The sequence below is a fragment of the Lotus japonicus genome, chromosome 2 (assembly GCF_012489685.1).
Source record: "Lotus japonicus ecotype B-129 chromosome 2, LjGifu_v1.2".
Classification (NCBI taxonomy): Eukaryota; Viridiplantae; Streptophyta; class Magnoliopsida; order Fabales; family Fabaceae; genus Lotus; species Lotus japonicus.
In genome coordinates this window covers 86,964,327-86,991,018 of record NC_080042.1, presented here as the reverse complement: position 1 = coordinate 86,991,018, position 26,692 = coordinate 86,964,327, and the positions used below count along the sequence as shown (strand labels likewise).

The following is a 26,692-nucleotide window of genomic DNA, read 5'->3' as shown; positions in this document are numbered from 1 at the left end:
CCCAATAGGAGTTAATTTATTCATAAATAAATAGACTACTAGGTTAGAGCCCGTTTTCCCGTGCGATGCACGGGTAATTTTTTTCGACATTTACTGTTAATTCTAATTATTGAGTCCTCTCATTTTTCTTTTCAGATGTTTGTATTTGTCATTTTCATTTAGACAGCAATGGTTTAATATATTTATCAAGACATATCATTTGAATTACTTTAACATTTATACGCTCCAGTCATTATTATAAGTAAAAGTTTGCTTTTAGATTCATTCAATAAATATTGTATGCGATCATTTTAATGACTATATACATCATTTATTGAATGAATCTAATAAATTTATAAAACTTTCTTTTGCTTATAATAGTGACCAGAGGGTATATATTTCATTACTATATTTTCTTTGTTTCAATGTGTCTTTGTTTAATAGACATTAATCGAGAACTGTGCAATATTAAAGTTGGTTCGAGCTTTACAATTAATGTAGAATGAATGGATCCTTTTATATTTCGTTAAAAACATAAATATTGAACACATAATAAAATGTACGCATAAAGTATATATCATATGTTGTTCAAATGTTGCCAATTAAGTTAATACTGAACATAGCAGGCAAAATTTAGGAAATCATACAAACTATGTGTTGTAAATCTTTTGGAAAACTTCCTGGAAGACAATGTTTTTTGTAACATCTAGTTGGCTTGTATCTTCATTGCATATTAATATCTTCAAACCAGCTCTGCTCTTAACTCTAGAAATAGCAACATAGAGCTGGCCAAGGGAAAAAACAGGCTTTGGTAGATAAACACCAACTTGAGATAATGATTGCCCTTGACTTTTATTTATTGTCATTGCAAAGGATGCAATCAAAGGAAATTGTCTTCTTTGAAACTTCACAGGCATGCTTTCATCAGATGGCATCAAATTCATCCTAGAAATGTATACAACCTTTCCAATATGTGTGCCAGAAAGAACAATAGCACCAATTACATTTGGACCAAGGTAGTCAACAATAAGTCTTGTACCATTGCATAAACCAGTGGAAATGTCAAGATTTCGCATGAGCATGATGGGTGCACCTTCTTTTAGAACCAACTTGTGATCAGGCATACTACAACATTTAAGACCATTCAAAAATTCAGTAGTTAACCAATCAGCTTCAATTCCAACATCTTCATCAACTCTCCATACTGAATCTGAGCTAAGATATGTTTTCTCATTTCCAGGAAATAATGACAATGCATATTGATTAATTGAATCAACAGCATCTAAAGTGGGAGCAAGAATTGCTTTGTCAGAGTAGTATTTGACACAACCCACATTTTGAACAATGTCAGGGTACATTAAATGAACAATGTCTGCAATAGGATTGGAAGATTGATATATTAACAAATCTTTCGGAATTTGAACATTAGACTCGCCATCATTATAATCACCCAACTTACCATCCCCCATATCTAAAACCCATTTTGCAAAGTGTTTAACTTCCTCATTATCCCCATCACATGTGCTAGTTGTCAACCTCATGTTTTGGGTTAAATTAAGAACTTTGCAAAATCTCCATAGCCTTGAAGAGTTAATGGTTGACATAACAATCTCGGCTCTCCTACCTTTGGGAATAACTGGTAGAATTTGCCTAAAATCACCTCCCAACACAACAACCTTTCCACCGAATGGTTTATCAGAACTATTATGGATTTTGAACCTCATGATGTCCCGCAAAGTCCTATCTAAGGCCTCAAAAGCATAGCGACTAACCATCGGGGCCTCATCCCAAATGATTAGGCTAGCAAGTTGTAACAGTTCAGCTTTTGGACTTCCTTGAGGTATCCCACAACATGAATCCTCGTTCAAACAAAGGGGAATTGAAAATAATGAATGTGCTGTTCGACCACCTGGTAGTAAAAGGGATGCTATTCCACTTGATGCAACATTTAGTATAATCTGTTTCTGAGATCTTAGTTTATAGGTCAAAGTTTTCCATAGAAAAGTTTTTCCGGTTCCTCCATATCCATATACAAAGAAAAAACCACCATTATTTGCATTGATAGCAGTTATAATTTCTTGATAAATCTTCAACTGGCCATCATTCAACTTGCTAAAGCATTCATCGTGTAAGTTGCTCATCTCAACAACATCAAAATTCAGCTCATTGAGTAGCAATACATTGCCATACTCAGTTAATGTATTAGCTTCAACATGAGGCATTCCAGAAAAATCCTTTAGAGATTTTCCATTAACCATCAAAATTTTCTCAATCTCCATTAAACATAGGTCCTTAAGACGATGTTCTTCAATAACCAAATCTAAAGATAATTTAAAAGCTTTAGAAATTAAACATGTTCAATATATGAAAATAATACTAAGGAACATAAATATCAATAGTTCTATATTAAATTACATGAGATTATATCAATAGTTCTATAGTTCAAAGGATGTGTACCTGGTTTGTTGTGAGCTTTCCGTAGATTGTAGAGAATTCCATCTGCAAGTTCATGCCATGTTTTATTCCATACATTCAAAGGATTGCTTAGTATGTTTCCCATTAAATATGTAACAAATAAGTTCCTGACATATGCACCAGATGAACGGGTAGCTACATCGTGTATAGCATCTATGAATTCACGATCATCTTTTAACAAACCCATTGCATCACATGTATCTCTAAAAGTTTCATAGGTCTGGTTTTTATGTGTTTTCAAATCTTCAAAACTTGAGCAGCCACGTTGATAACTCAATAGAAGTCGCAAGTAATATAACTCGCCACTTCCTGGGGCAACAAAGTTCATTCGACCAATGCTAAATCCTTGTTTCCTTGGTCGCCATTCTTTCTTTTTTTCATCAAATACAAATGCTGCTGGAAATTCTGAATATGTTAGCCCCTTTCCATGAGCATATTTCCCATTTGCCTCCATCCAAGCAGTAAACATGCTATTCTTCCGCTTGTTTCTCTGAAGCACATTCTTGACAGCTTGTTGCTCCTTAAATAGGATAACTTGTTTTTTGGGCAAGTGGTAGATGAGGTTTTTAACAGGTGGCCACTTGACATGGACTTCAAATGAAAAGATTCTCCATAGCGCTTCACATGGAGAAAGGTATCTGTAATCATAATATTGTTTAATCTCATCTACATCTTCATACTTATCCTTGTTTGGTTGTTGCACAGACATTGACATTGTGACCCTGTCCACTCCCTTATTAATGTATTTAAATAAATATTTAATGGAGTTGGATTTGTTGCAGTACTCAATGTTAATATGTGCACGGTATTTCATCAACAATTTAGGATTATAAGGAACAACAAATCTATTATCGAGAGGAACTCCTTTCCTAAGAGTGGTCACCTTTGTATCCCTCCTTCGATATATCGGATAACCATCACTATCAAATGTTGTTTTTGAAACAAATTTTTTGGGGAAGAATTTGGAGCACTGACCATTCTTCATGCAAGGAGAATCTCTATTACTCAATCCACATGGACCATGGACCATATAGTTTGATACACATTCAAACAATTCAGGGTACTGTGTAGGATCTGGCAACTCAGCACATATAACAGAATCAATCATAGCAGGAGAACGTAACTTATTCTCCATGCTAAGCCACAATAAGATGTGAGCATGAGGCAAACCCCTTTTTTGAAACTCAATAGTATACGTTCCTAAACAATAAAATAAGTAATGACAATAAATTATGCTTTGGTTATAAAAGTGTATAGCATATAACGATATCAAATATTAGATTATATAACATAAACATAAAACAAACCTGCAACAGCTTTCCCAAAGAAATAGCCCTTCTTGCAATCAACCATGAATTGATTTAATTTCATATGGAAAACACGGCAAGCCAAATCTGGTCGATCTGAAGAATTTAAACCATATTCGAGAACATGTCGTTCAATTTCTGGCCATTTAGGATTGCATGTCATTGTTAGAAACAAATCAGGGTACCCATATACCCTAGACAGAGCCATAGCATCCTGACAATTATTGAACATGTAACGCTTGCCGCCCTTAAAAGATGCAGGGAGATATACTCTTGAACCAATTTTGGATGAATCTGTGTCACCACGGGCCATGGCTTCCTCAATTCCTTCCAAAAAATGCCTTCTAATTGTTGATTGGTTGTTGCGGATGTAATACAATCTCTGAGACTCAACCATTGAATAACAATCAACAACAAATTGCTGGAACAATCGTCGAGAAAGAAAGATTCTTTTGCACTCAAATTGTCTTTCAAAGAGTCTAAAAACAACCCATTCACGCAAAGAAATATGATCACGTCTAGGATCTGTATTAACATTGAATGAATTTGCAAAATCAATATCCTCTGAGAAACCTTTTTCACCATGAGAGAATAAAATAGGATACTGTAGTGGAAGGAATGAAGAATGGTTTTCATAAATCCTTTGCATTTGACCGTCTCTAGTGCGAAGAATAATATCACGCCCACAATCAGAGCTATCAAAATCACCCACTATTAAGGCGGCAACCTCATCAACACTTGGAAGATTGTAGGTTTTGGGATCAAGCGAACAACTTCTAAATAACCTCAAAGCAACATTCTCCACATCACCTTGTTCAACATGATCACGTACTTTTCTAAATAATTGAGCTAAACGGTTGAAGTCATCAACCATTTTAATCAAATTGGAAACCAATTCCGGATCAATACTACTATTTCCATTACCGCTCCTATTGTAGGTAAGTAATAAATAATAATTAATAAGGGAAATGAACAAACAACATATGTGAAAGAATCTAAAACTAAGTTTAAAAAGATGTTATACCTGAAATGTTTCAATCTATTCTCAACTTCATTCTTTGTGTCATATATGTATAATTGAGCAAACTTGGGAGCATCACCTTCTTTTGGAAGAAGACTTCCTATACGATGGTAATTTTGACCACTAATAATGAATTGAGGAGGGCCATGACCATCATTAATGTTGCTAACAACTTTGCCTCCAATAGAGGTAAATGCAAACATACTATTGTACGCTCGAATGTTGTCAAGGAAATTTCGACTCCTCGGATCATTGTTTGTAAGCAAATTCAACAACAATTCTGGTGCATCTTTCAAATAAGGTACGGATATTTTTCCTCGTGCACAACAAATAGAGAAATAAGGATCAACTCGAGATTTGCTCTTTTCAGCTCGTTCTAGGAGCCATACAGTTGCACCACAATGCTTACAAACCATATCCATGTTTCCAATATCAACATATACTGCATTATATATGATTATATAAGAGAAAATTAAAATAGAGTTGCTTGATAAATTTGTATATTAAAGCATTAACACTTACATTGCTTTTCAATTTCAGCAAAATTAAAATTGGTATCAAATTGGGTAGAAGCAACGGTCAAAGTAGATGGGCAAGTGTTGGAAACTGTAAAAAAAAATTCAAGGTACAATAAATATATCATACAAAATGTTGAATATATAAAAATGAATCAAATCAATTGATTGAGTAGAGTAAATTAAATTAAATGCTTATTTGAGCCTAGTAAATATAACTAAATGCAAATGTAGTGTTTAGCATAAAAAAGTACCTGTATTTCCACTTGTATTGATTTGAGATGAGTTGGATGTAGAGCTTTCACCTGGTATAGACCAACTTGACACTGGAAAAAAAATTAGTCTAAAACAATTAGTATTACTAAAGTATGTAATGGAATTATTCAAATGAAAATAAAGAAAATGATGTACTAAAAGTCCATCACTTACTATTATGCGTCCTCCTTTTATGAGGACGTATATTACAATATTTTGGGGTACATCCACGCTTGTACTTCTTTTTAGGATTTCCTAATACGATTAGATATTTAGAAAAATTAAAAAATTATAAGAACATCATTATGAGAGATTTTTTTTTTGGAATTTGCAACTATCATAAAAATATGACTTAGTAAGTTATTAAAAATGAATTAAAATAATTAGAAACCTGTTGTGCCTTGAGCTTTATCACTTGATGATAACCGAATCTGGTTAGTGATATCTGAATTTTGGAAAAAAAAAACAAAATATATTACTTCTAATCAATATGTAATGATTTGAACCATATAGTAAATTAAATATAAATATACAAAATTTATTCATTAATCAAAGAATGTCAAACACTAAATAATAAACTGTTCTAATAATGTAACAATAAGGGAGCACAGTAATTGTATAACTATTAGTTTATGCCATCTTATGACTTTTGCCTGTCATATTTTTCCTTATATTAATTTTTAAAAAACGGTGGTTATGATGATTGTTTTATTTTCTAACATGTATATTTGAAATAAAATAAAAACTTATAATTCTATCACTGGAACTGTAGAGAATGAAAATTTGGATTTCATATAAATTTAGCTACTTACTACATGTCCTCATTAGCATTATGTACATCCTAAATATATCTTTCAAATACCTTTCTAACTATTTTGACTGTTTAGCAAAATACTTAGTGACAATTGCTAACATCGTGTGAAATTCAATATACTATATTCATCTAATCCTGAACAGAAAATTCATCAAACTCAATGGCCACCCAACAATCAAATGAAAGTTCTAACTGAAAAAAATTAGACGTGTTATATTTGAATAAGTCTTTAGATCATTAATATTCAACTATTTCTTTATGTACCAAAAAGAATCACATAAATTATAAGTTAGTATCTGAGAAATCAAAGAGGGATTGATACCTTGAAGAGGAGTAGACATCTAGTTAATGCTGAAGGAATGAAGTTTGTGAGTATAAGTATATGAGTGATAAAGAACTTCAGATTTGAAGACTTGGAGACTGGCCAATATATAGAAGATGATCTGCCAATCCATAAGGAAATTTCATCCGTTAGGAACAAAATAAAATAGTATGAAAATTAGGTGGTATAAATCAGTCAATGTATAAGTATATTTTATACAAAAAAAAAAGACAAAGAATGGGTTTAGTTGGAATACAGTGATATAGTACATAGGCATTAAATGAAAGGGAATGATTAGAAAAGTAGTTGATACTGCCTACTTGAGTGCATGTAGCGTGAAAGGCATGAGGGTTGAAAGTACATGATAAACTTTCAATCTAATTGTATAATACGTTGGAAATGTATTTTCCACTAAAAGATCAGCTAAAATTTGGTAAAGCAACATGCACACATCTCTTTAGCATTAAATGCATTTCCATCAACACATGAAATCAAACAACTTTCTTATCATTCAAAGCAGGTCATTTCATGGTATAGTCAAATAGTTGGTAAAGGATTAAGAATGAATAAGTGAAGTAAAGATCTGCAAACAGATTACTATGAACAGTGATGAATATCATCTATCGATCTTTTTTCCTTTTGATGAACTTAGCATTAAATGCATTTCCATCAAGACATGAAATCACACAACATTCTTATCATTCAAAACTGGTCATTTCATGGTATAGTCAAATAGTTGGTAAAGGATTAAGAATCAATAAGAAAGTAAAGATATGCAAACATATTACTATGAACAGTGCTGCATATCATCAGACTCTCTTTTTTTCTTTTGATGAACAAAATTGTAGATTTAGATGACAATAAGATATAGATTGAAAAAGCATTTTGATTGATTGAAAAGCCTTTAAGTATCACCTAACAATCTTTCATCATTTTTAATATTTATTAAAACAGATTATAAATAATTTCGAAAGAATATCTAAAAATCTTTCATCATTTTTATTATTTTTAATGAAAGAGGATGGCATAAATTAAATCAACTAAACTTATTAAAAATAATAATCCATACATGCTCTATTATAAGTTCTTTCTTATGATAATTTTTATGAAATAGATAGAACTTTCCAATAGCATATGAGAAACACTAATTCTTTTTGCTAATGTTTACACTTATAAGATGTACAATTTTGTATCTCTCAAGATATAATCAATATTTTTTTCCCAGGACTATTTCATACATATATATAAATAGTATCAGAAAATCTAACTAAATTTTCTTAATCTATAAAAAAAAGAGATATAAACTTGGACAACTAATATAGTTGTGCATGTTACTGAGAACACTTAATCTTAAACACTCATAAATTATTTTGAAATTATTCATAATCTGTTTGAATAAGTATTAAAAATAATAAAATTATTTAAACGTCAATTCCAATAAAAGATAAAAAGCATAAAGTTGTCCAAACTTGAATTCAAATATGAAAGTCCTGATGATACATAACAAACACCAAACTTAGAATAGTATCCAACAAAATGACTAATAAAACAACAAAAAACAACTAATGGTTCCAGGTTCAACAAAACATAACTGAGGACAATAGATCAAACCCTTAACAAATTACATGGTAAACACATATACCATGTAGGTATCAGATTCAGATGACTCCCACAACTCAATATTATGAACTTGTACAGAATTTCCAAGCCTAATAAAATCATTCCTATAAAAGTCACACCAGCCTGCAGCAATTTCACCTTGCCTCCCACCACTGGAAGATGCAGATACATTTGAATTACGTGGATGATGCCATGTAATGTGCCACTGAATGATGGAGTTATTAGGAAGACGAACATTTATGACCGCCGGAAGCTGAGGGAAAAATAGTTGTTGTATATTGCTTGCAATAGTCTACAAAAGAAACATCAATGTAATGTTAAGAAAAATAATAATAAGACTATATTATAGCAAGAGATATTAGACAAACCACAGTCTTATTGTCATGTATGTGTGCAGCAGTTATATTAGTTTGCCAAATCATCTCCATCCACGGTGCTGATTGAATTTCTCCAATGGACTCATCATCACTGGATATATTAGTCACTTCATTTTCTTCAGCAGCACCAATGTTAGGATTCATCTGAAGTAGATCTTCAGGAGGAAGGTTGTAATTTATCTCCTGGCCTACTAAGTCATAAATGCGGATTAAAATTCTGGCCTCACCATGATAGATAAAGTGAATGACGACGGGTGTTTGAATTTGGTGAAGTGAACGCAACAAAAACAGACCAGCCCCAATTCGGAACTCCCCTTGGTTGTAGTAGTAAGGCATCTCAAATGAGTTTCCTACAGGATCTTGAAGTTGAACAACATCATTGATTTCAGCACCTACAGCTTCATGAAATCGTCTTGGAACAACAACATATGTCTGTACATTCACAAAATATTGGGATTAAAATCTAAACACTGCTAAAATGATAAACTTATGTAAATAAATGAGGAATTTGATGTAATAAAACATAATTACCATTTCAGGATAGAGAGATCTGATGAAGATCCTTGGATTGGTATGAGATGATCTCAAGCGAAAAGCATACATGTTCTATTCAGTTAATAGCTAACTGAATGAATAAAAACAATATTTAGTGAGTTACATAAGTATGGATATAAAAGAGATAGGTTGTTTGATCACCAAAAATTACATTCTTAACTATAAGAAATTAAGATTTTAAAAAAACTATCATGAAAATGACTATTGCAAATTAAGATTTCTATTGGACACAAAAATAAGCAGAGCAGAAATAAGAGTACATTTGCAACACATAATAGACATGAAAATTATTTGCCATATATCAGATTGTTCTGTAATCAACTGAAATCAAATAACACATTATAATTGCATGCCTCTTTAAGTTATGACTTGCTATTGTTAGTTTTTTTTTTAAGATCCAGGTTGTAATGGAAAACTGAAATGCTCTGAAGCCTAACAGACCTAGAAAACTCACTAATTTGATTCCTGTGGTTATAGAAAAGTCAGGAGACCTGATTTGTTATTACTGAACTACATAAATCTACTATTTACATTGGATCTAGACAAAGAAAACACCAAATATCACAATCAAAAGAAAATAATCAAACAGGTCATAATATATGAAGATAAAAAAAAACAAAGAAAAAGTGCAGAAAACGCATCAAGGTAAACAGTGAGCAACTTGTATGATTACAACATCAAATGGTATATCAATCAAAATCTATACATGTAAATCATTTAATTAAAGAGAGGAAGAAGAAAAGATCATAACATTCAGCATGCATGTTAGTATATTGGACCAAGGAGTAAGAACATATCAGAAAAAGGGAATGAGAAACGTACCTGAACTGAATGTGGGATGAAACGTGTTTTCTGAATCAGAGAGGTCGGACAAAGGAGGATATTTAAGGATTCACTAATGAGATGATATACATAATAGAGCATAAATCAAGATTAGAAGATAGAGGGTTGAGGATGTTGAATGCATATTGATGAAGGCGTGTTTGATGAACTCGGGAAACGAAAAAGTTTTTTTATTAAACAATGTATAAGTAGAAAATATCAACAACAGTAATCAGTTTAAATTTATTTTTTCAAACTGAATCTGTTTTTATTTTCTTGCTTTTTATTTTTAATTTTTGTGTTAACAGATTACCAAAAGATATTTGCTTGCTTAAGTAAAACCAAAATTGTTTTTTTGATAATAAGTAGAGCTAAATTAACATAATTTAATTTATTGATTGTATAAAACTAAAATATAATTGTTTATACAAAATTCATATATGTATTGATAAAACTTAAAAGGAAAAAAATCAAGAGAAATATTTTTAAGAAAGAGAAAAGATGAATGCTAACTTGATAAAGGTGCACGAATCAAATTGGATTCAAATTTAAAAAAAACAAGATTTCTTATTTATTGGGACCTAAAGAGATTTCTTATATGGATAGAAACATTGACAATCTTTTTAACAAAAATTATGGACATAAAGCATTAGTGTAAGTTCATTTACAAAAATCATTAAGATGATAAAAATCAAGAAAACGAACCAACACGCGCCACGTGGCACCAGTTACCCCCTTTCAACATTGTTGAGAACTCTCAACACTTCTCTCCTCCGGGTAATTTTTTGGTATTGTCTCACATGAGACAGTTTCAAAACAGTCCCAAATCAACAAATAAAGGCATGACACGTGTTATTTCTATTTTTTATTTTTTATTTTTAATAGTCAAAAGATATTCAATCTTTGAACCCCAACATTTTACTAAACTAAATTTTAGTCCCAACTAATTTTAATTATTATACTTTTTTTCTCAAGATGTAATAAATTATAATTTCGACCGTGAAAAGAGGATTTGTAGGCGAAAGGCTAGCGTCACTGGCGGCGGTCTGCAGCGAGCGGCGGTGGCGAGAGGCGGCGGTAAACTAACGGAGATGATGTTAAGGACAAAGTTGCTTTTTTTTAACGTGGTTGAATTGTTTTTTACGGTTGTTAAGTTTTTTTTTTTGAACTAACGGTTACAAAGTCAAGATTTGTGATAGTTTTTGAAATACCACATAAAATATTGATTGCTGAAGATTTAAAATATAATTTGATAGATGTTATGGGTTAAATCATAATTTATAATATCTTGAGAAGAAAGTATAATAATGTAGATTAATTGGGACTAAAATTTAGTTTAGTAAAATGTTGGTGTTAAAAGATTGATATCTAGCTACTATTAAAAATAAAAAATAAAAAAATATAATTAACACGTGTCATGCTTTAATTGGTTACATTTGGGACTGTTTTGAAACTGTCTCAAATGAGACAATAGGCAAGAGGTCACCCTCTCCTCCACCTCATATTCAACCCTCAACAAAATTCAACCCCCCTCTCAACAAACCATTGTATTTGGTCTAACAAAATCCTAAAATGGTGTAACCAAAAAAAAAAAATCCTAAAATGGTGTATAATGATATTATGCCAATTTATACGAAGTGCTTTCAAATATACTTAATCTTATTTATAAATTAAAAAACACAACAATAAAGTACTAATGTGCAAAATTATTTATGTACATAGTTTAGCAAAATTTAACTCATAATTAGTCCTTTTGACATATGTTTCACATAAATAAAAAAATTAACGGTCCAAACATAAAAAATAAATAACTTCTCAGTAAACCCCATAGAGAGAAGCTTGTCATTACTTGGACTTTTAATGTCATTGAATATTTTATTTGGATGCTCAAGAACAAAAAAAAACATAATAGGGAAAGAAAGCCAAACTACTGATCTGTAAGTGTGTTGAATAAAATAAAAAACAATTTTATAAAAGATCTTCTACTTATAAATAGCTTAACAGTTTTGGAAAAAACACCTTCCTCATAAACTTATACTTAGCAGAAGATATTGACTTTAATTTTCAGCCTAACTTAATGGATTGGTTTGTGGATCCATCCCCGTTTTAATAAACTTGTCTGCACATATTTCTTCAAGATTTTAATTTTCTTCTGCTTTAAAACTCTTAGATTCTAGTTCAACGCATATTTCATATTTTCAGAGGCAAAATTAAGGTATAGTAATGTAAGTAGAATAAAACCTGTAATTGAAGTTATAGTACCATAACTGTGTGAACAATATATTCTTATTTCCTTCTTCTTCTGCTGCTGATTGCATCTATTCCAGTCACACTGAAGAAACCTCTATCTAATACATAACTTTGTCATTTGAAATAGGTAAAAAAAAATATAATCTGTAGACAGTAAAGAGAGGATAACAGGATGAGCACAACATAATATTATCTTCATTACATAGATTTAGCAGAACTCAATAATACAACAACAACTAACAACAATACAGGGACTCTTCCTAGTCTACTTTGATACACATGTTATACAACAAAAATAACATGGTGCAGTGTAAGATTAGAGTTTTGGGACTAAACATAAATACACTAAGAAGAGTCCTAGCAAATTAAATAACATGAGATAATATTAAGATACAAAAAAAGTTGATCAAGGGAATGATCTTAAGCAGAGAGGTCAACAACTTCCCACACCTCCATGTCTTCAGCATTCTCATTAGATGTGACCTGAACTTCATCCAAACCATTGGTTAAGTCAATTACTTCTTTAGATGTAACTTCACCATTCTTCTCCATCTTAGTAAAATCAGAAACCTCAAGTGACTGGGTCATAGTACCAATTTGAGTGGGTGAAATCTCAAATTCTTCATCATCATGTGTAAGATCTATGATTTCAGTGGACTTCAGCTTTTGGTCAATATCAGCTTTTTTATCTTCAGCCAGATTGGTTGTAGCCTTATTGACATGTGCACTATTATTGATCACAACAGCAACTTCAGACTTCTTTAGAAAGGAATCAACAATTTTCATACCAGAACTTTCAGTTTTAGTTTTGCCACCATACCTTTCATTGACACTCTTTTCTAAAACAGCCTCAATTGCTTCAAGATCATCAGATATTTCAGACACAAATGTATCAAATTCAGCCTGTAACTTCCTCTTCAAAGAGTGATTGAAAACAGTAGTGTTGGAACTCTGACCAACAACTGCAGATGATTTTTTTCCCACATTACACTTGACAGCAACAGCATTCTTATACTTCAATTTCCCAACATGCTTCTCCTCAAACTTTGAATTGTCATGAACATCATCTAATTGAGTGAAAGGAGGAACAAACTTGGCCTGATGTGTGCAAGGAAATTCATAAGTAAACAGAAAAAAATTAGTGCACAAAAAGATAAGTGCGAATTAGGAAGGAGTATATTTCACCTTCAAGGGAGTGGCAAACAATTTGTCACCCATAAACATATTAATTGTTTCAGCATCATCACATATCCTCACAACCTCATAAATTTCTTGACGATTGTAAGTCCTTCCAATACCAGATCGAATCTTAAATAAAAGCTCTTTGCCTACTAATTTGTCCTCAACTTGAGGAGGATAATCAGTAGAGTGTGTAGCCTTAAAAAATGATCAGTTGATGTTAGAACTGAATAGATATAAGATAATGAAACATCTCTATTACATTATTAGATTATTTAATAAACTGAAATTTAGTTAACCTCTTTTGGATTCATTAGTTCTTCACATGGAATGTTGATAAGCTCCATCGCCTCGCGATCATTTAGCACAAACACCGTACTATCCAGACCATCATAAACTTCTAGTTTGAAAGAGTACCTATTAAAAACAATATGGATTATAGTTGTTGACATTGGAAATTAACAAATGAAAAAAATGACAGAAAAGGCATTAACATAAAGATACCTATGCATAAACTTCGCAATAGTTCGAAAGCAACGATTACATCTATAAATATCATCTCCATGTTCAAGTTCGGTATAACACCGACATGAGGGATAGAACCATTTAGAATCTTTTAGCAAACCCACAATCCAAGCATGAACAACAAAGACACCCTTCTAAAAAACATATCAATAAGTTAGTACCTAAAAACAGAGAAAACAAAAATGTATTCCAGCAGCATTTATTCACCTCTTTGCTTTCAAGAAGTTGAGGGATTGTTTTCTTGGGGTGCAAGTCAAGCATATCCGCATGTACATCAACCTTCACGTCAAGTTGGGGGATATACTCAACATGGACTTTGGAGTTAATACCATCAAATCTATATAGATCAAGTTAGAATATGGAAGAATGGAATAAATCAAATAAATGAAATGACTAATACTATAGCAAAGAATAAAAAGTCCAAATATTTGACTAATATCTATGTAGAGTAAATAAAAACAGTACCTATCAGCAAGAACCCAATCCTCTTCAAATTTGTGATTGATAAGAATCTTAGTCACATGAGGTACAGCATGTATAGAAATGTTTTCTACAAATACCATATTCATTGTGAGAAAGGAAAAATAATGAGTATGACTTTTGCAAAGTTGATAGAATTTAAAAATAGGTTTACCATTATTCTGTCTAACTTCAACAAAACACAAGCCAACCACAGGTCTCACAATCCAGTCAGAACATAGGTACTCAGAAATCATATCAACAATATCACCCACCAAAACACATCTAGTCATGCCACTACAAAAAAAAATTAATAACAACATCAGTTATAAAAGTGAAGTATGATATCAAGAAATAAGAAATTAAAATGGAAAAGTGGTAGATTGTACAAACAATTAACCTTTGGTCCAGTAGTTCAATATCCATAGTCTTATATATCCTTTTGTCCTTAATAAGAAATTTCTCAGAAGAAGCAGCATTTAAAAGTCCAATTACATCTAAACATAGGAAATTGCAAAGAAAAAAAAATTAGAACTGTGAGCACATAATCATACATTCAACTGTAATATAGAGAAGTGAAAATTTCTGAGTTTAGTAGAAGTATTACCCACTAAATACCCAAATGTATTTCCATAGTAATTGATATGATCCATGTGGAAAAAATCCCATCCATTCTGAGGAATATTATCGTCCACAGCAGGATACATTCTGGTACATGAATGGAAAAGGAGCCTGTATTCATTGCTTGTGTAGCGTTTTGTGCCAATGTTGTCAATGATCCGAAAGAAAGCTATTTGATACACCCTACCTTCAATGATCTTGGGGCGAAAAGGGTGTGACTTGCTAACAGAGGCTTCAAATTTGACACCCTATCATTATTTAAAAATCAGAAGAAAAAAAAATCAGTTACAAACTTATTTTTGAAACAAACAGTTAACAACTTAATCATAGTTTAAGATCTAGTTTGTTATTTCTTAACATACATGACCACTTGAGGATAACATTTTTGAAAACCATTATGTGTCACACGTGATAAACATGAACATGCAGTTTACCTCATTGTCAATAAGAACCATATCCATTGATGAAGGAGACAAAGGTAGCATGTGTTCAGGAACATGCCACAGTGCAATCACGCGAGCTTTCAGCTTCCATGGACGATCAGTCTTTGAAATTTGGGGGAGATTATCATAAGTTAACAGAGCAGATTGATTCATGGTGATTAAAAGGGAGTGAAAACACTTAGAAAAAGCCACTGAAGTAGAGTCAAAAGCAATCTGTGGTGAAGGTATTTTGAAAACTTGAAACTTGCTTTTATAGAGTGGTAAATATAATATTTTAACTATGAATTACTTTACAGTACAATGTGACCATGCCTTAAGTGCAGAAAAGTAGATGAAATTGGTGATGGAAGTGACAAACCATTATCAACAAAGGTTTAAAATCAGAAAAAGATTTGAGTGATCGGTTAAGTAAAGAGTAGAAAAAATGATTACACGTGAAAGGTTGGACAAGTAATCTCAACAACTACTTCTGTTTTTTTTTTTATAAAAAAATCAATTAACAATTTGATTTCAAATGAAGTCAAGTTCCCTGGACTGGCAGAAAGAAGTTTCAAAATAACAGGCAACAAAAATATCAAAATAAAATAGAGAACAAAAAGATTCACAAAAAAAAATAGAGATTTACAAAATTATATTTTATATACGTGTAATGGATGAAGTGAGTGTAAACAAACTATATGTTTTTTCTCTAAAAATAACAAAAACAAATATATTATGGGAAAAGGTTTTGTTAAGTCAAATGGTATAAAAAATCATAGATCATATATTTGGATTCAAATTAGGTATAGATTCAAATAACTAATAATTTAAAAACTTTGTGACACTGAATTTTTTTTTTCATTATTTATAAACTAATGCTAAAAAATGAATTTATAAAAAAATGAGTAAAATAGTCAGTATTTTACATTAATATGCTTTTCTTTAAAATAAACTTAAAAAAATATTATGTCAATTTTGCAATTAAAGAATTTTGATAAGAAAGATTGGGGATTGTTGGAATTTTTTTTTGCAGTGGCCTTGGGCAAAAATATACTGGAACACTAAAATGAAATATATTTGAATTACTAAGTAAATGAATAGTGTGTGCTAACAACTATGATAAGCTTCATCAAAAGCAAAAAAATGTACCTTATGAATGGCATATCTAAGAGAAGAATCACTGACAAACCAACATCTCTATAAAATGCCCAAGTAAAAGAAACAATTGGTATCTTGATGACAACATCCACTTGCAAAACACCATTAAGGGAGAGTAGTAGGAAAGAAAACCACGGCAACACTAAACTTGATTTTAAAAATAATGTACAAACACTGAACAAATGATAGTTACAAAGTGAGATTTGGTTTGATTCAATTTGAAGAGTTCAACTTTATGGAAAGTAAGAGAACATTGATACTAATAGATAGGATAATGCTCAATTGGGTGATAGACATGTGTAGGTTTGAAACCAATAAGAAGCAGGTGAAATGAAACATCACCAACGAAATCATGCTAAAAAAATTGAACACAACGAATTTACGTTGGGCCAAAAATGTAATTATATTGGGCCAATTCTGTTTAGTAAGACATTGGATCAAATCCAAATAGACATGAGTTTTTAGACACTACAAAAATACTCCCTCCGTTCATAATTATAAGACCTAGTTTTAAAATTTTCTAGTTCCTAAATATAAGACCTTTAACAATAGTCTAGCAAAAAGTATTATACTCTTCCATATATAACCCTTACATTAATGGTGTGTTTTCAATTCCAAAGTTTTAATTACCACCTACCATTTATTAGTCAGAGAAAATAACAAAGGGTAAATATGTAAGAATGTAAGCATTTTTAAAAACCCAACACACTAATTAGACACATCTAATGTTTTCTTAATAAGCGCAATTTTTGGTATTAGGTCTTATAATTAGGAACGGAGAGAGTATTAAAATTGGAACACAACAACAGATATTGAATGTTTAAGATTCTCAATCATGATATAAAAGATTTAATTCAAAATAACATAATTTGTTTTCATTAAATTTATAATAATTAGAAACTTCTCCTTGTTGTATTATAAGGTTCAACAATTTTGCATAATTTATTTTGAATTTAAATTTATAGTAGATTCATATTTACAAATGAATTCATAAGTTTTTTTCATTGGTTAACAATTAAGAAATATATGAAACACAATAAAGATTTGACCAATAATATTAAAATTAAAATAGACAATAGATCAGATAGACTGGAATGACATACTTGTGATTGATACATGAGGATAATCAGTTCAACCTAAAAAAAAAAAAAAAGAATACATAAACCTGGTCAAGAAAGGGCACAGTTCATAGGATACAAAAAATCACACTTGAAACAACCATTATAAAATTTCACACACAAACTAAACGAACTATCTTAGGTTCAACTAACAACCATTTTAAATGTATCCGCTTGAGGACGCTTATAGAATTGCAAATGAGCTGTTGAACTAAGACGTTTAGCTCTACAATACTGATACCATCCATGTCCAATGCAGCATTGTCGCGTCCTCTTCCCATCCCAAATCAGATGCCATACGTCCATAATACCACTTGGTAAGATAATGTTGATTGTCGCAGGATGATGGGGAAAATATTCATCCAGAACTGCTGCAGGAATAGGCTACACAAAAAATAAAGTCTAAAAATTAATTTCAAAGGGTAATAATAAATTTAAAGTGGAAGAAAATAATACTTAAATTTCCAAAGATTGGTTCCCAACATGAAAAAAAAATTTAATACTTAAATTACCAAAGGTTGCTTCCCAGTACAAAGAGGCCTTGTAAGGTCAGAAATCCAGGCAAGTGGGTCTTCCACTTGCTGATGTTGTTGTATGGGGTTTGCATAATCAACCTCCACTTGACTAACATCAAATATACGCACATTGAATGAGGATTCCTGAACGTGTGTGAAGTGGATGTATACAGTCCCCTCGATGAGGTGGGTTTCACGCATCAAATTAAACCCACCCTCAAACCAAATCTCATTCCCATGACCCATGACTCTTGTCTGGAAAACATTACCAACAGGATCTGTGAGATTAGCAGTTTGCTCCTCAAGCACATATGGATGGGCTCGTAAAAACCTCCTTGGAATAACAACATGTTCCTGCAATGATTCAAAAGTTATTAAACACTAATTCAAAAAAAAACAATATGTCTAGACAACTAATTTGTAAAAAAAGTACTCGTACCCTATCCAGATAAAGGGGTTTGAGGAAGTTGTTGTTGTCCTCAGGGCCTGAAAATGGATTTTGCTCCATTAGGTGTTAAAGGATCAGAGCAAAAAGAGTCAAGGCTTGTTTGCAAAATTCTAGCTTATGGAGAGTGAAAAACACGTTTGGTGTGGAAGAATTATTTATAGAGTAAGAATTGGGCCATTTCTATTATAAAATAAAATACCAAACTAAATAGTGTATAAATGAAACTGATTTATAGCTGTACAAATTGATTGCTGATTGTTAATAGTCAAACTTTGGAATATGTTCTCTGCAAAATAGTTGAATGCACCATTAAAGACATTGAATTATGAAACTGATAAGTCATTGGAACGTGTTCTTTGAAAAACACTTTTAATGCAGCCACTAATGAAACAAAATTTATGCAGATAGACATGACAACCAATTGCAGACATAATTAGTCATTTAAATTTGATATAAAAGCGGAAAAATAAGCTTAAATCAAGGGAATAAATTTGTTCACATTTGTTAGACAATGGTTATAAGTTAATTCAAGGGTGAACAGTTTTCATGGGATAAGGGATGAGTTCAAACGGAAATTCTCTTTGATTTGAAGAGTTTTAATGGGTTTTTATTATCGAGATTAAGAAAGGTGGAACACATTTATGACTGCAATTGCAGATACAGTTTTTAGTAATAACTTGGTCAAGAAATGTGGAACACATTCTGGTTCAAACAGTGGTGCTTTGGTAGTGGAACTCATTTATGACTGCAATAAGTATTGGAAATTGAAAATTATCAGCATTCACATGCCTACACTAATCCTGGTCAAGGACTACACTCCAAACTTGTAACAGTTTGAAATATTAAAAAACACTTTCATCGACCAAATTTTACTCCACATAAATGTCATAGTTTTTATAATGCATATATAACTGAAATTTTGTTGTCCAAAAAACAGCAAGAATTCTCAAGCATTCAAGAAACAAAAAATGACAATAGCACTATAACAACATAGTTAATATATATTATAATAACTTAAGAACAACTTGAGTCTAGGACATTACACAACATGAACTCCAGAATTCAAATACAGGGACATCTCATATTCTCATATTACATAATACCCAACCACAGAAATGATTGGTAGACTATGATAATTAGTCAACAAACATAGTCTAAGTAGTTCATAATAGTCATAAACACAAAATATAATCTGATATGCATCAAAGCACAGCCACAAAATAAGTCTAAAGATGTCCATAATAAATAACTAAGCAGCTTCACTTCTCAGTCTTTACTTGCACCAACCTCTTCCTCTTTCCAGGTTTGGAAATGCTTGCACCATCATCTTCAAATTTGGAAGCTGCAGAAGTAACTGATGACTCTGTAAATTGTGAAAGATCATCAAGAGAGAGAGTACTGTCAGGAACTGCAGAAAATTCGCTAGAACAACCAATAGATTTATCACTGAACGGAGATTCTTGGTCATCAGATGCAGTTTTGGAAGAAAATGGATGAGTAATGAGCTGCAAAAATGAGATATAAATAAAAATGAGTTCAATTTAGTATAGTTAAATAAGGAAATCAATCAATGCAGGTAACAATATATAACAGAAAACTATAGTATGCTTCAATAACTTCAATACATAAGGTACCATAGTTGGTGTTTGAATCTTTGTCTTGTCCTTGAAAAGCTGAATGATGGACAAATCATCACAAATCTTTTTCACTTTGTATGAATCATCATACTTCATACCATGATCACTTGACTTTTCAACTTTGAAAATGGCTTCCTTCCCAATCAATTCCTTTATTGCATCAGGGTATTCTTCAACAGATTTTCCCTGAAGTATATTTAGAAAAAATTGACAAAGATACAAAATTATATTACAACATAGTTGTGCTGCGCAAGAGAATGAATGAAAAATTGTGCTGCAATTAAAAACCACTTTTAACCTTTGAGCCTAGAACTAACTCCCTGCAACTCTTCTTTAGAATGTTCTCACAATCAGTGTCAAAGATTGCAAAGGAAGCAACCTCATCCCCATCACAAACCTCAATCTTTATGCGAAACCTGCACAAAAAGAAATAATTTCCATCACTATTTATTTATCAGTAAAAACAAAAAGGAAAAAAGAAGGCCTAAGACTTGATTCCATGATCTACAAACCTAGGAGTAACATCAATAACATGAGTGGAGCAAGCAGCACAGAAATAAATTCCATCCTCAACAGTAACAGATCTGCGGCAGCGACATGAAGTGTACCACCACTTTTCACCATCAACTAAGCCACTAATTTCTGCTAGGACTAAAAACAAACCCTCCTATATTGAAAGAATTTATTTTAATGAAACTGCCCAGCAAAGAAAGACAAAATGGTTAGACAAAATTTGTGGAAACCACCTCAGCTGTGTCATGAAGCTCCATAATGTTCTTCCTAGGAAACATTGTAATGAACTCCTCATTGGCAGGCATGTTGTGGAATCCACCACCAATTTGGCCAATAGGGATATCAGCATCAAGACCATGTAAGGACAAACTTTACAACAATAGAACAAATAAAATGAGTTCACAACTATATGACTAATACAGTAAAAGAAAAGTGTAGGATCAACAATGAAATCACATTACCCATCACGAAAGGCAGCAACTTCTGGAATCTCAGCATTCCACAATAACTTGGTAGCATGCATAACATTTTGAATAACAACTTCTCCTACACATTGGAAAACAAAATAAATAAGTATGATAACATTAAAGCATAAAAGCTTGAACTAAATAATGATCTAAAACTGAAATAAGATATTATACCTCGGTATGTCTTAACTTTGGCAAACTGCACAACAATCACAGCAAGTCCAACTCCATCAGCAGCAAGAAACCCTTTAACAACATCAACATAGTTTCCAAATAAAGCCATCTTTATCTTTCCCCTGCAGAAAAATTCAAACAGACCCAAAATCAAAGATTAGATTAATTAATATCAGCTATAATTGCAGAAACAATAAATGATTAATATTAACTCAATCCATACTTGTGATCAGTGATCTCCAACTCAATCCTTCTAGTCACATTTCCAGATTTTGAGAACTGTTGCTCATCAGAAACAGCAGTAACCAAACCAATCACATCTAAAAACATAAATATTAACATCAGATATCAACTACTTAAAAAGATGCATCAATAAGTCATTAACTGCAAATGATTAAATTAACTACAACAACAACAAACAGTCATTAACATAACAAACTTACCAAGCAAGAAGTCAGACTCCCCCATGGTACTCTGAATTTCTGATGTATCCTTCAATGTTAAACCAACTTTAGGAATGCTATCACACTGCTCAATTTGAATCTTTGTTTTGCTATTGAACATAATCTTGAACTCATGTTCTGCAGCACGATATGAACAATTGTTGTCCACAACAGTGAAATATACAATCTTATAGACATTGCCCTCAACAATGTCCCTTATGAATTTACTCATCATGTACTTCTTTATAATTGCCTCTATTTTAGAACCCTGAAAAATCACAAGAAAATCAAATGAGATCTACTAAACATCATGACTTTGATAAAAATAGAGGTAATACAGGTAAGTTAATCGAAAATAGAAAATAGAAAATGGGTATATTACTTCAGAATCAATCAGGACAAGTTGCAAAGCATATGGTTTGGAAGGTTCAGAAGTAGGAGCAATCTCCCATTTCCGAATGACCCTTGCTCTGATCCTCCATGCTACTCTGCCAGGGCGTAAGGTTCGAATGGAATCCATATCTGCAGAGTAGTGAAATAGTGCAGTAGTGAAATAGTGAAAATGGTGAAAATGGTGAAAATAAGGGGATTTCAAAGTGCAAGGATTGAGAAATGGAAGTGGGATGAAGGGAAGTTCACAACATGGGGTATTTATAGGCCAAATTTTCAAGCTGATAATGATTAAAAATTAAAAATAAATATAACTATACAATACAATACAGCTAACATAAGTCAGTGAATCGACCTTTGCTGATATAGAGATATAGAGTTAGAGATAATTACTGAAACTCTGTACTGACACTGACCTTTTCGTGAGTGAATCAAGCTTTGGTGATACATCCAAACTCTCCGATATGGGTTTTGCAAGAAGTGTATGACGCCTCAACAGTAAGACCATAAACGGCAGCAAAGAAATCTTCAAGCAAACAACAAACGACGGCCAAAGAAATCCATCATCAGATCAATCGGATAGGACGCAATTGATGGGTGGGTGAAAAGTGGATGAATACTTGAACGAAAACACGGCATCACAGCTAAGATTAAAGTGAAGAAAAAGAAAGCTTGAAAATAGAGATGAAAACAGATGAACAAATCAGAAGATTGTCAGTTGTAGTTTAGGGTTGGTAGAAAGAGGGAGAGAACACGCGAAAACCATCTAGGGTTCGTCACGGTTGGGAACGAACAGGGAAAAAGGAAAACGACGGCGTTTTGATTAGCTGAAAAAAAAATGGTTAAAGCAACAGACACGTGGCGAGCAACGATTGGAGGTTTTGAAGGAATAGTGAAATTGAAACTTACAAATAAGAAGTAGATACATGTAAATTTATTCCAATCTAGCGTGAAAAAAGAATCTAAGTTTTAAAGTTATGAAGAAAAAAAATCTTTTAGTACCCCGTAGAAGCTCTAGTTTTACCTTCTAATTTATGTTACCTTTAATATAGCATACATTTAAGAACTAAGCTTGTATTGTATTGAAAAAATATAGTAATATATATATATATAGAGATATATATAGCATAACGATAACAGGTACAAAATGAGGAATCAAAGTAAGCAGTAATTATATAGTTTTTAGCCATGTATGATTAAAAACAATAACCCGGCGGCTTCACAGACATCACCTCAATGATTTCACAACCAGTACAGCAACAATTTTGCCTTGAAAATAAGCAAGCACAGCAGTACAACAAAACCAGTTCCAGTGCAGTAAAAGCAAAAATTCATCACAACACAGACCAGATTTACATCGCTCTATTGCAACCTGACGTGCATTCCCTTGTTGATGCCTCCCAGTGCTGCTGCTTCTTGGGCTTTATTAGTTATTAGCTTTTAGTTATCATATATCTCTTTTCATAGCTTGTGTCTTGATATTTTTCTAGCTGTAGTAGTTATTTTTCCTATTTGGCAGTGTTTGCCACTTTAGTAATAGAGCTCTTTGCTGTCTCTTTTGTAGTTTAGCTCTTTGCTTATCACAAGATGGTCTTTACCTGTGTTGTAATGACTTTTATTCCTATTAATAATATATTATTCTCTTTTGTCGAAAATAAAAAGGATAACAGGTACAAAAAAAGTAAAAGACCAACCCTGCTAAGAATAACAAAACGGAGATAAAGGGCAGCCAAAACAGAATTGGCTTAAACTCCAAAATGAAAGCAAACACCCACTTAAACAACACAACCAGCAAGGAGGCTTCACGAGATGGCAAGAATTCAAGCATCAGTAATATTTATGCTCTATTTCCCGTTCCTGAAAAGAAGGAATACAAAAGTTTTGTTACTTAGTTAGCCTACATCATCATCCACAATATATCTCTCAGTCTAAATTCTTATACAATGAATTTGCAAACATTGCAAGCATCTCACATCTTTGGAAAGCTAAAACAGATTCATAATTAAATATGATATCTATTATCTATCTTTTGGACCTCTGCGGTTTAAAGAGAAACATGAAAAATACCATAAAAATGTAAAAGAACCACTATCCAAAAAGCAAAATAAATTGCTAGGAAAAACTATTCATTATACCTCTCGAGAATTGCAATATCTTGTGAAAGAAATAATCCAATATACTTGTGTTAAATTTTCTTTTGCTTTGAGGAAACAAACTTGTTCCACATCAATACGAAATTGAAACAGCATTCATATTTATAATCGCAAAAAAATGGGGAATTTGAAGTTCTCGATGAAAATAACTTAGAATACCTTTCCTTCTGAGAACTGAGATAGAGTTGAAGCTTCCACAACACAAAGAACCACCCTCTAATTCTTCCGAAAGAGAAAAAACTATGATAAAAGGGGTAGATAGGGAACTCACCAAAATGCAAGCGCAGGAACATGCATTCAGTGGAAGATCTCAGAGGAGAAGAGGAAGAGATCGAAAGTGATTCGCACAGAGCCTACACAAACAGAGGCAAAACGATCATGAACTGTTATGTTATAAACTCAAGTTAATATGGAAAAGCTTCAAAAATTGAGTTCGTCAGCCAAAAATTGCTAATCAAATTCCATGAAAAAAAATCATTCATAATTGTTAGAGCCAATGGAAAAGAAATTCATCAAGGCACTCAAAACTGTTATCAATGGTCTGCAAATGATGAACAAAATACTTGACCATATAATGTTTTAAACTTCATTAAAGGGTCATAAAACTTATCTGCAAAGAAAATTGTTGCAAGCAGCCCTGCATTGGATATTTAAAGTTATAGTTAGAAATTAGTGACTGTCAAACATGAATCATTAAAAAGAAAGGGTGAAAGTACGCAGGTACCTGGGTTGCATGAAAAATTCTCACATTTGGATGAGATCACCTCCTCTGCCTAAAAGATACAATTTTTAGGAACAACCAATTTCAAAAATCAAAAGTGAAATTACTTACTTGAGTGAGTCTCCACATAATAGCGGGTATAGAACTGAAATATTACAGGAATTTCATGTTTATGAGATGCATCCACAATGGGCTCATGGAAAAAAATCACTTGCTCACAATTTGGGATAAATATACCTTAAAATGGAAGCTAGTCTAACAAACCCTGGGAATCATTTCTAACAATCCTTGCAAACAGGTGAAATAAGTAACCTTAACACAAAGAAAAAGAAAAAGAAGCAGACAATGATGAGTAAAATTATAGCAACGCTCAACTGAAAGAATCACAACACACCCACTCATAACTAAAAAAGAAAATAAGGTACCATAAATTTCTAATTGATAACACATGAAAGAAGAAGAATACCAAGAATCTATTCAAGTTTTTGCTATACCTTTTGAAAGAAAAAGATTACTGCTTTGGGCATGTCATCTATCTCTTTTGGACTTATCTCTTTTCAACATCAACCAATACAATCAAATTTTTTCAGCCTGGTGAAATATAAAAAAATTGAAATAAATTATGTGAAAAGTAGAACACGGTAGGTCAAGCAGAAAGATAAGGGAGAAGAGGTTTACCCAGAAATCAGCCCACGATAATTCTGGATCTCCTTCGGTCCAATATCTCATCTTTGTGTTCTTCTCTCACTCTTGTTCTGGAAACCCAGATGCACCGATGAAACGCGACGGAGAGAGAGAGGGGGTCAGACTTCAGAGAAGAAAGACGCGAATCCCTTGGCGTGGTGGAGCTAGGCAAAGGATTGCTTCTGGCTTGAGAAGCTTGTGGAAAAAATATTGAGACCGTGAGAGGATTGATGCTTTGGTTAAGTGGGAATGTGGGATCTCATTTTTGAAATTTGAAAAAATATTTAAGGATAATTATTTCAATCCTTGGAAAGTGAAATTGAAATAATTATTTCATGGGTCATGTGCCATTGCCTTGTGTGCTTGGGATTCAAATAATAACATATTTCGAAGCAAATTCAAACGGATAAATAGAATGGAGCAAGCAACGTGATTGGATAAAGAGGGAGGTGATAGATAATTTGCTATGTGATTGGTGTAGTGGTAGGTAGTGGGATTTAAATTTGAACGGATAATTAATGATAGATATATTATAAATTAAAAAAAAAAACAAAAATAAAATTAATTTTATGAGTTATTACATGGTTACCTTTAGATAAAAAACATTTAACAAAAATGCCACTCCCAAGTTTCCTAAAGTAGTAATACTAATTTCTTTTTAATTTTTTTTAATCCTAGAAAAATAGTTGAAACATCTCATAATGGATGCCAAGTGTCAAAACTTGCCATCTTTTAGGTTCTCTTTTATATAGG

At 32.2% G+C, this 26,692-nt stretch overlaps 3 protein-coding genes across 4 annotated transcripts; all 3 read right to left on the bottom strand.

Moving 5' to 3' along the window:
- Window positions 1–544: 544 nt before the first annotated feature.
- Window positions 545–6,707, bottom strand: LOC130737179 (uncharacterized). The gene is made up of 7 exons (XM_057588941.1): window positions 6,689–6,707; window positions 5,552–5,623; window positions 5,305–5,388; window positions 4,786–5,224; window positions 3,762–4,690; window positions 2,437–3,654; window positions 545–2,299 (listed from the first exon to the last, which is right to left on the bottom strand). The coding sequence occupies exons 1-7, from the start codon at window positions 6,705–6,707 to the stop codon at window positions 630–632; spliced, it is 4,431 nt and encodes a 1,476-aa protein (XP_057444924.1). The 3' UTR covers window positions 545–629.
- An 11,011-nt stretch (window positions 6,708–17,718) lies between these two features.
- Window positions 17,719–18,872, bottom strand: LOC130735808 (uncharacterized). The gene is made up of 3 exons (XM_057587701.1): window positions 18,749–18,872; window positions 18,307–18,663; window positions 17,719–18,178 (listed from the first exon to the last, which is right to left on the bottom strand). The coding sequence occupies exons 1-3, from the start codon at window positions 18,815–18,817 to the stop codon at window positions 17,939–17,941; spliced, it is 666 nt and encodes a 221-aa protein (XP_057443684.1). The 5' UTR covers window positions 18,818–18,872; the 3' UTR covers window positions 17,719–17,938.
- An 896-nt stretch (window positions 18,873–19,768) lies between these two features.
- LOC130740536 (uncharacterized) lies at window positions 19,769–26,321 on the bottom strand. 2 transcript variants are annotated; one of them, XM_057593186.1, is made up of 18 exons: window positions 25,934–26,321; window positions 25,750–25,846; window positions 25,493–25,567; window positions 25,367–25,400; window positions 25,259–25,307; window positions 24,806–25,171; window positions 24,076–24,238; window positions 22,798–22,907; window positions 22,374–22,513; window positions 21,992–22,259; window positions 21,772–21,868; window positions 21,549–21,670; window positions 21,369–21,453; window positions 21,141–21,276; window positions 20,907–21,061; window positions 20,693–20,810; window positions 20,392–20,580; window positions 19,769–20,262 (listed from the first exon to the last, which is right to left on the bottom strand). In XM_057593186.1, the coding sequence occupies exons 8-18, from the start codon at window positions 22,829–22,831 to the stop codon at window positions 20,017–20,019; spliced, it is 1,590 nt and encodes a 529-aa protein (XP_057449169.1). In that variant the 5' UTR covers window positions 22,832–22,907; window positions 24,076–24,238; window positions 24,806–25,171; window positions 25,259–25,307; window positions 25,367–25,400; window positions 25,493–25,567; window positions 25,750–25,846; window positions 25,934–26,321; the 3' UTR covers window positions 19,769–20,016. The 2 variants fall into 2 exon arrangements, 1 of the variants encoding a protein (XP_057449169.1); XR_009020179.1 differs by lacking the exons at window positions 19,769–20,262; window positions 20,392–20,580; window positions 20,693–20,810; ... (6 more) ...; window positions 22,374–22,513; window positions 22,798–22,907 and adding an exon at window positions 23,537–23,979 and having other exon boundaries at window positions 25,259–25,400; window positions 25,934–26,298.
- Window positions 26,322–26,692: the final 371 nt, after the last annotated feature.

Excerpts from the sequence above, each read along its gene's own strand:
- LOC130740536 (XM_057593186.1), bottom strand. The coding sequence starts at position 22,831 with ATGTATCACCAAAGCTTGATTCACTCACGAAAAG. Across the intron at positions 22,514-22,797 it reads CTTGATTCACTCACGAAAAG|ATATGGATTCCATTCGAACC; the intron begins GTCAGTGTCAGT and ends ACTACTCTGCAG. Across the intron at positions 20,811-20,906 it reads GTTATTGATGTTACTCCTAG|GTTTCGCATAAAGATTGAGG; the intron begins GTTTGTAGATCA and ends CTTTTTGTGCAG.
- LOC130735808 (XM_057587701.1), bottom strand. The coding sequence starts at position 18,817 with ATGGAGCAAAATCCATTTTCAGGCCCTGAGGACAACAACAACTTCCTC. Across the intron at positions 18,664-18,748 it reads AACCCCTTTATCTGGATAGG|GAACATGTTGTTATTCCAAG; the intron begins GTACGAGTACTT and ends GAATCATTGCAG. Across the intron at positions 18,179-18,306 it reads GTACTGGGAAGCAACCTTTG|CCTATTCCTGCAGCAGTTCT; the intron begins GTAATTTAAGTA and ends TTTTTTGTGTAG.
- LOC130737179 (XM_057588941.1), bottom strand. Across the intron at positions 3,655-3,761 it reads CTTTGGGAAAGCTGTTGCAG|GAACGTATACTATTGAGTTT; the intron begins GTTTGTTTTATG and ends TTTATTGTTTAG. Across the intron at positions 2,300-2,436 it reads GAAAGCTCACAACAAACCAG|ATTTGGTTATTGAAGAACAT; the intron begins GTACACATCCTT and ends AATTATCTTTAG.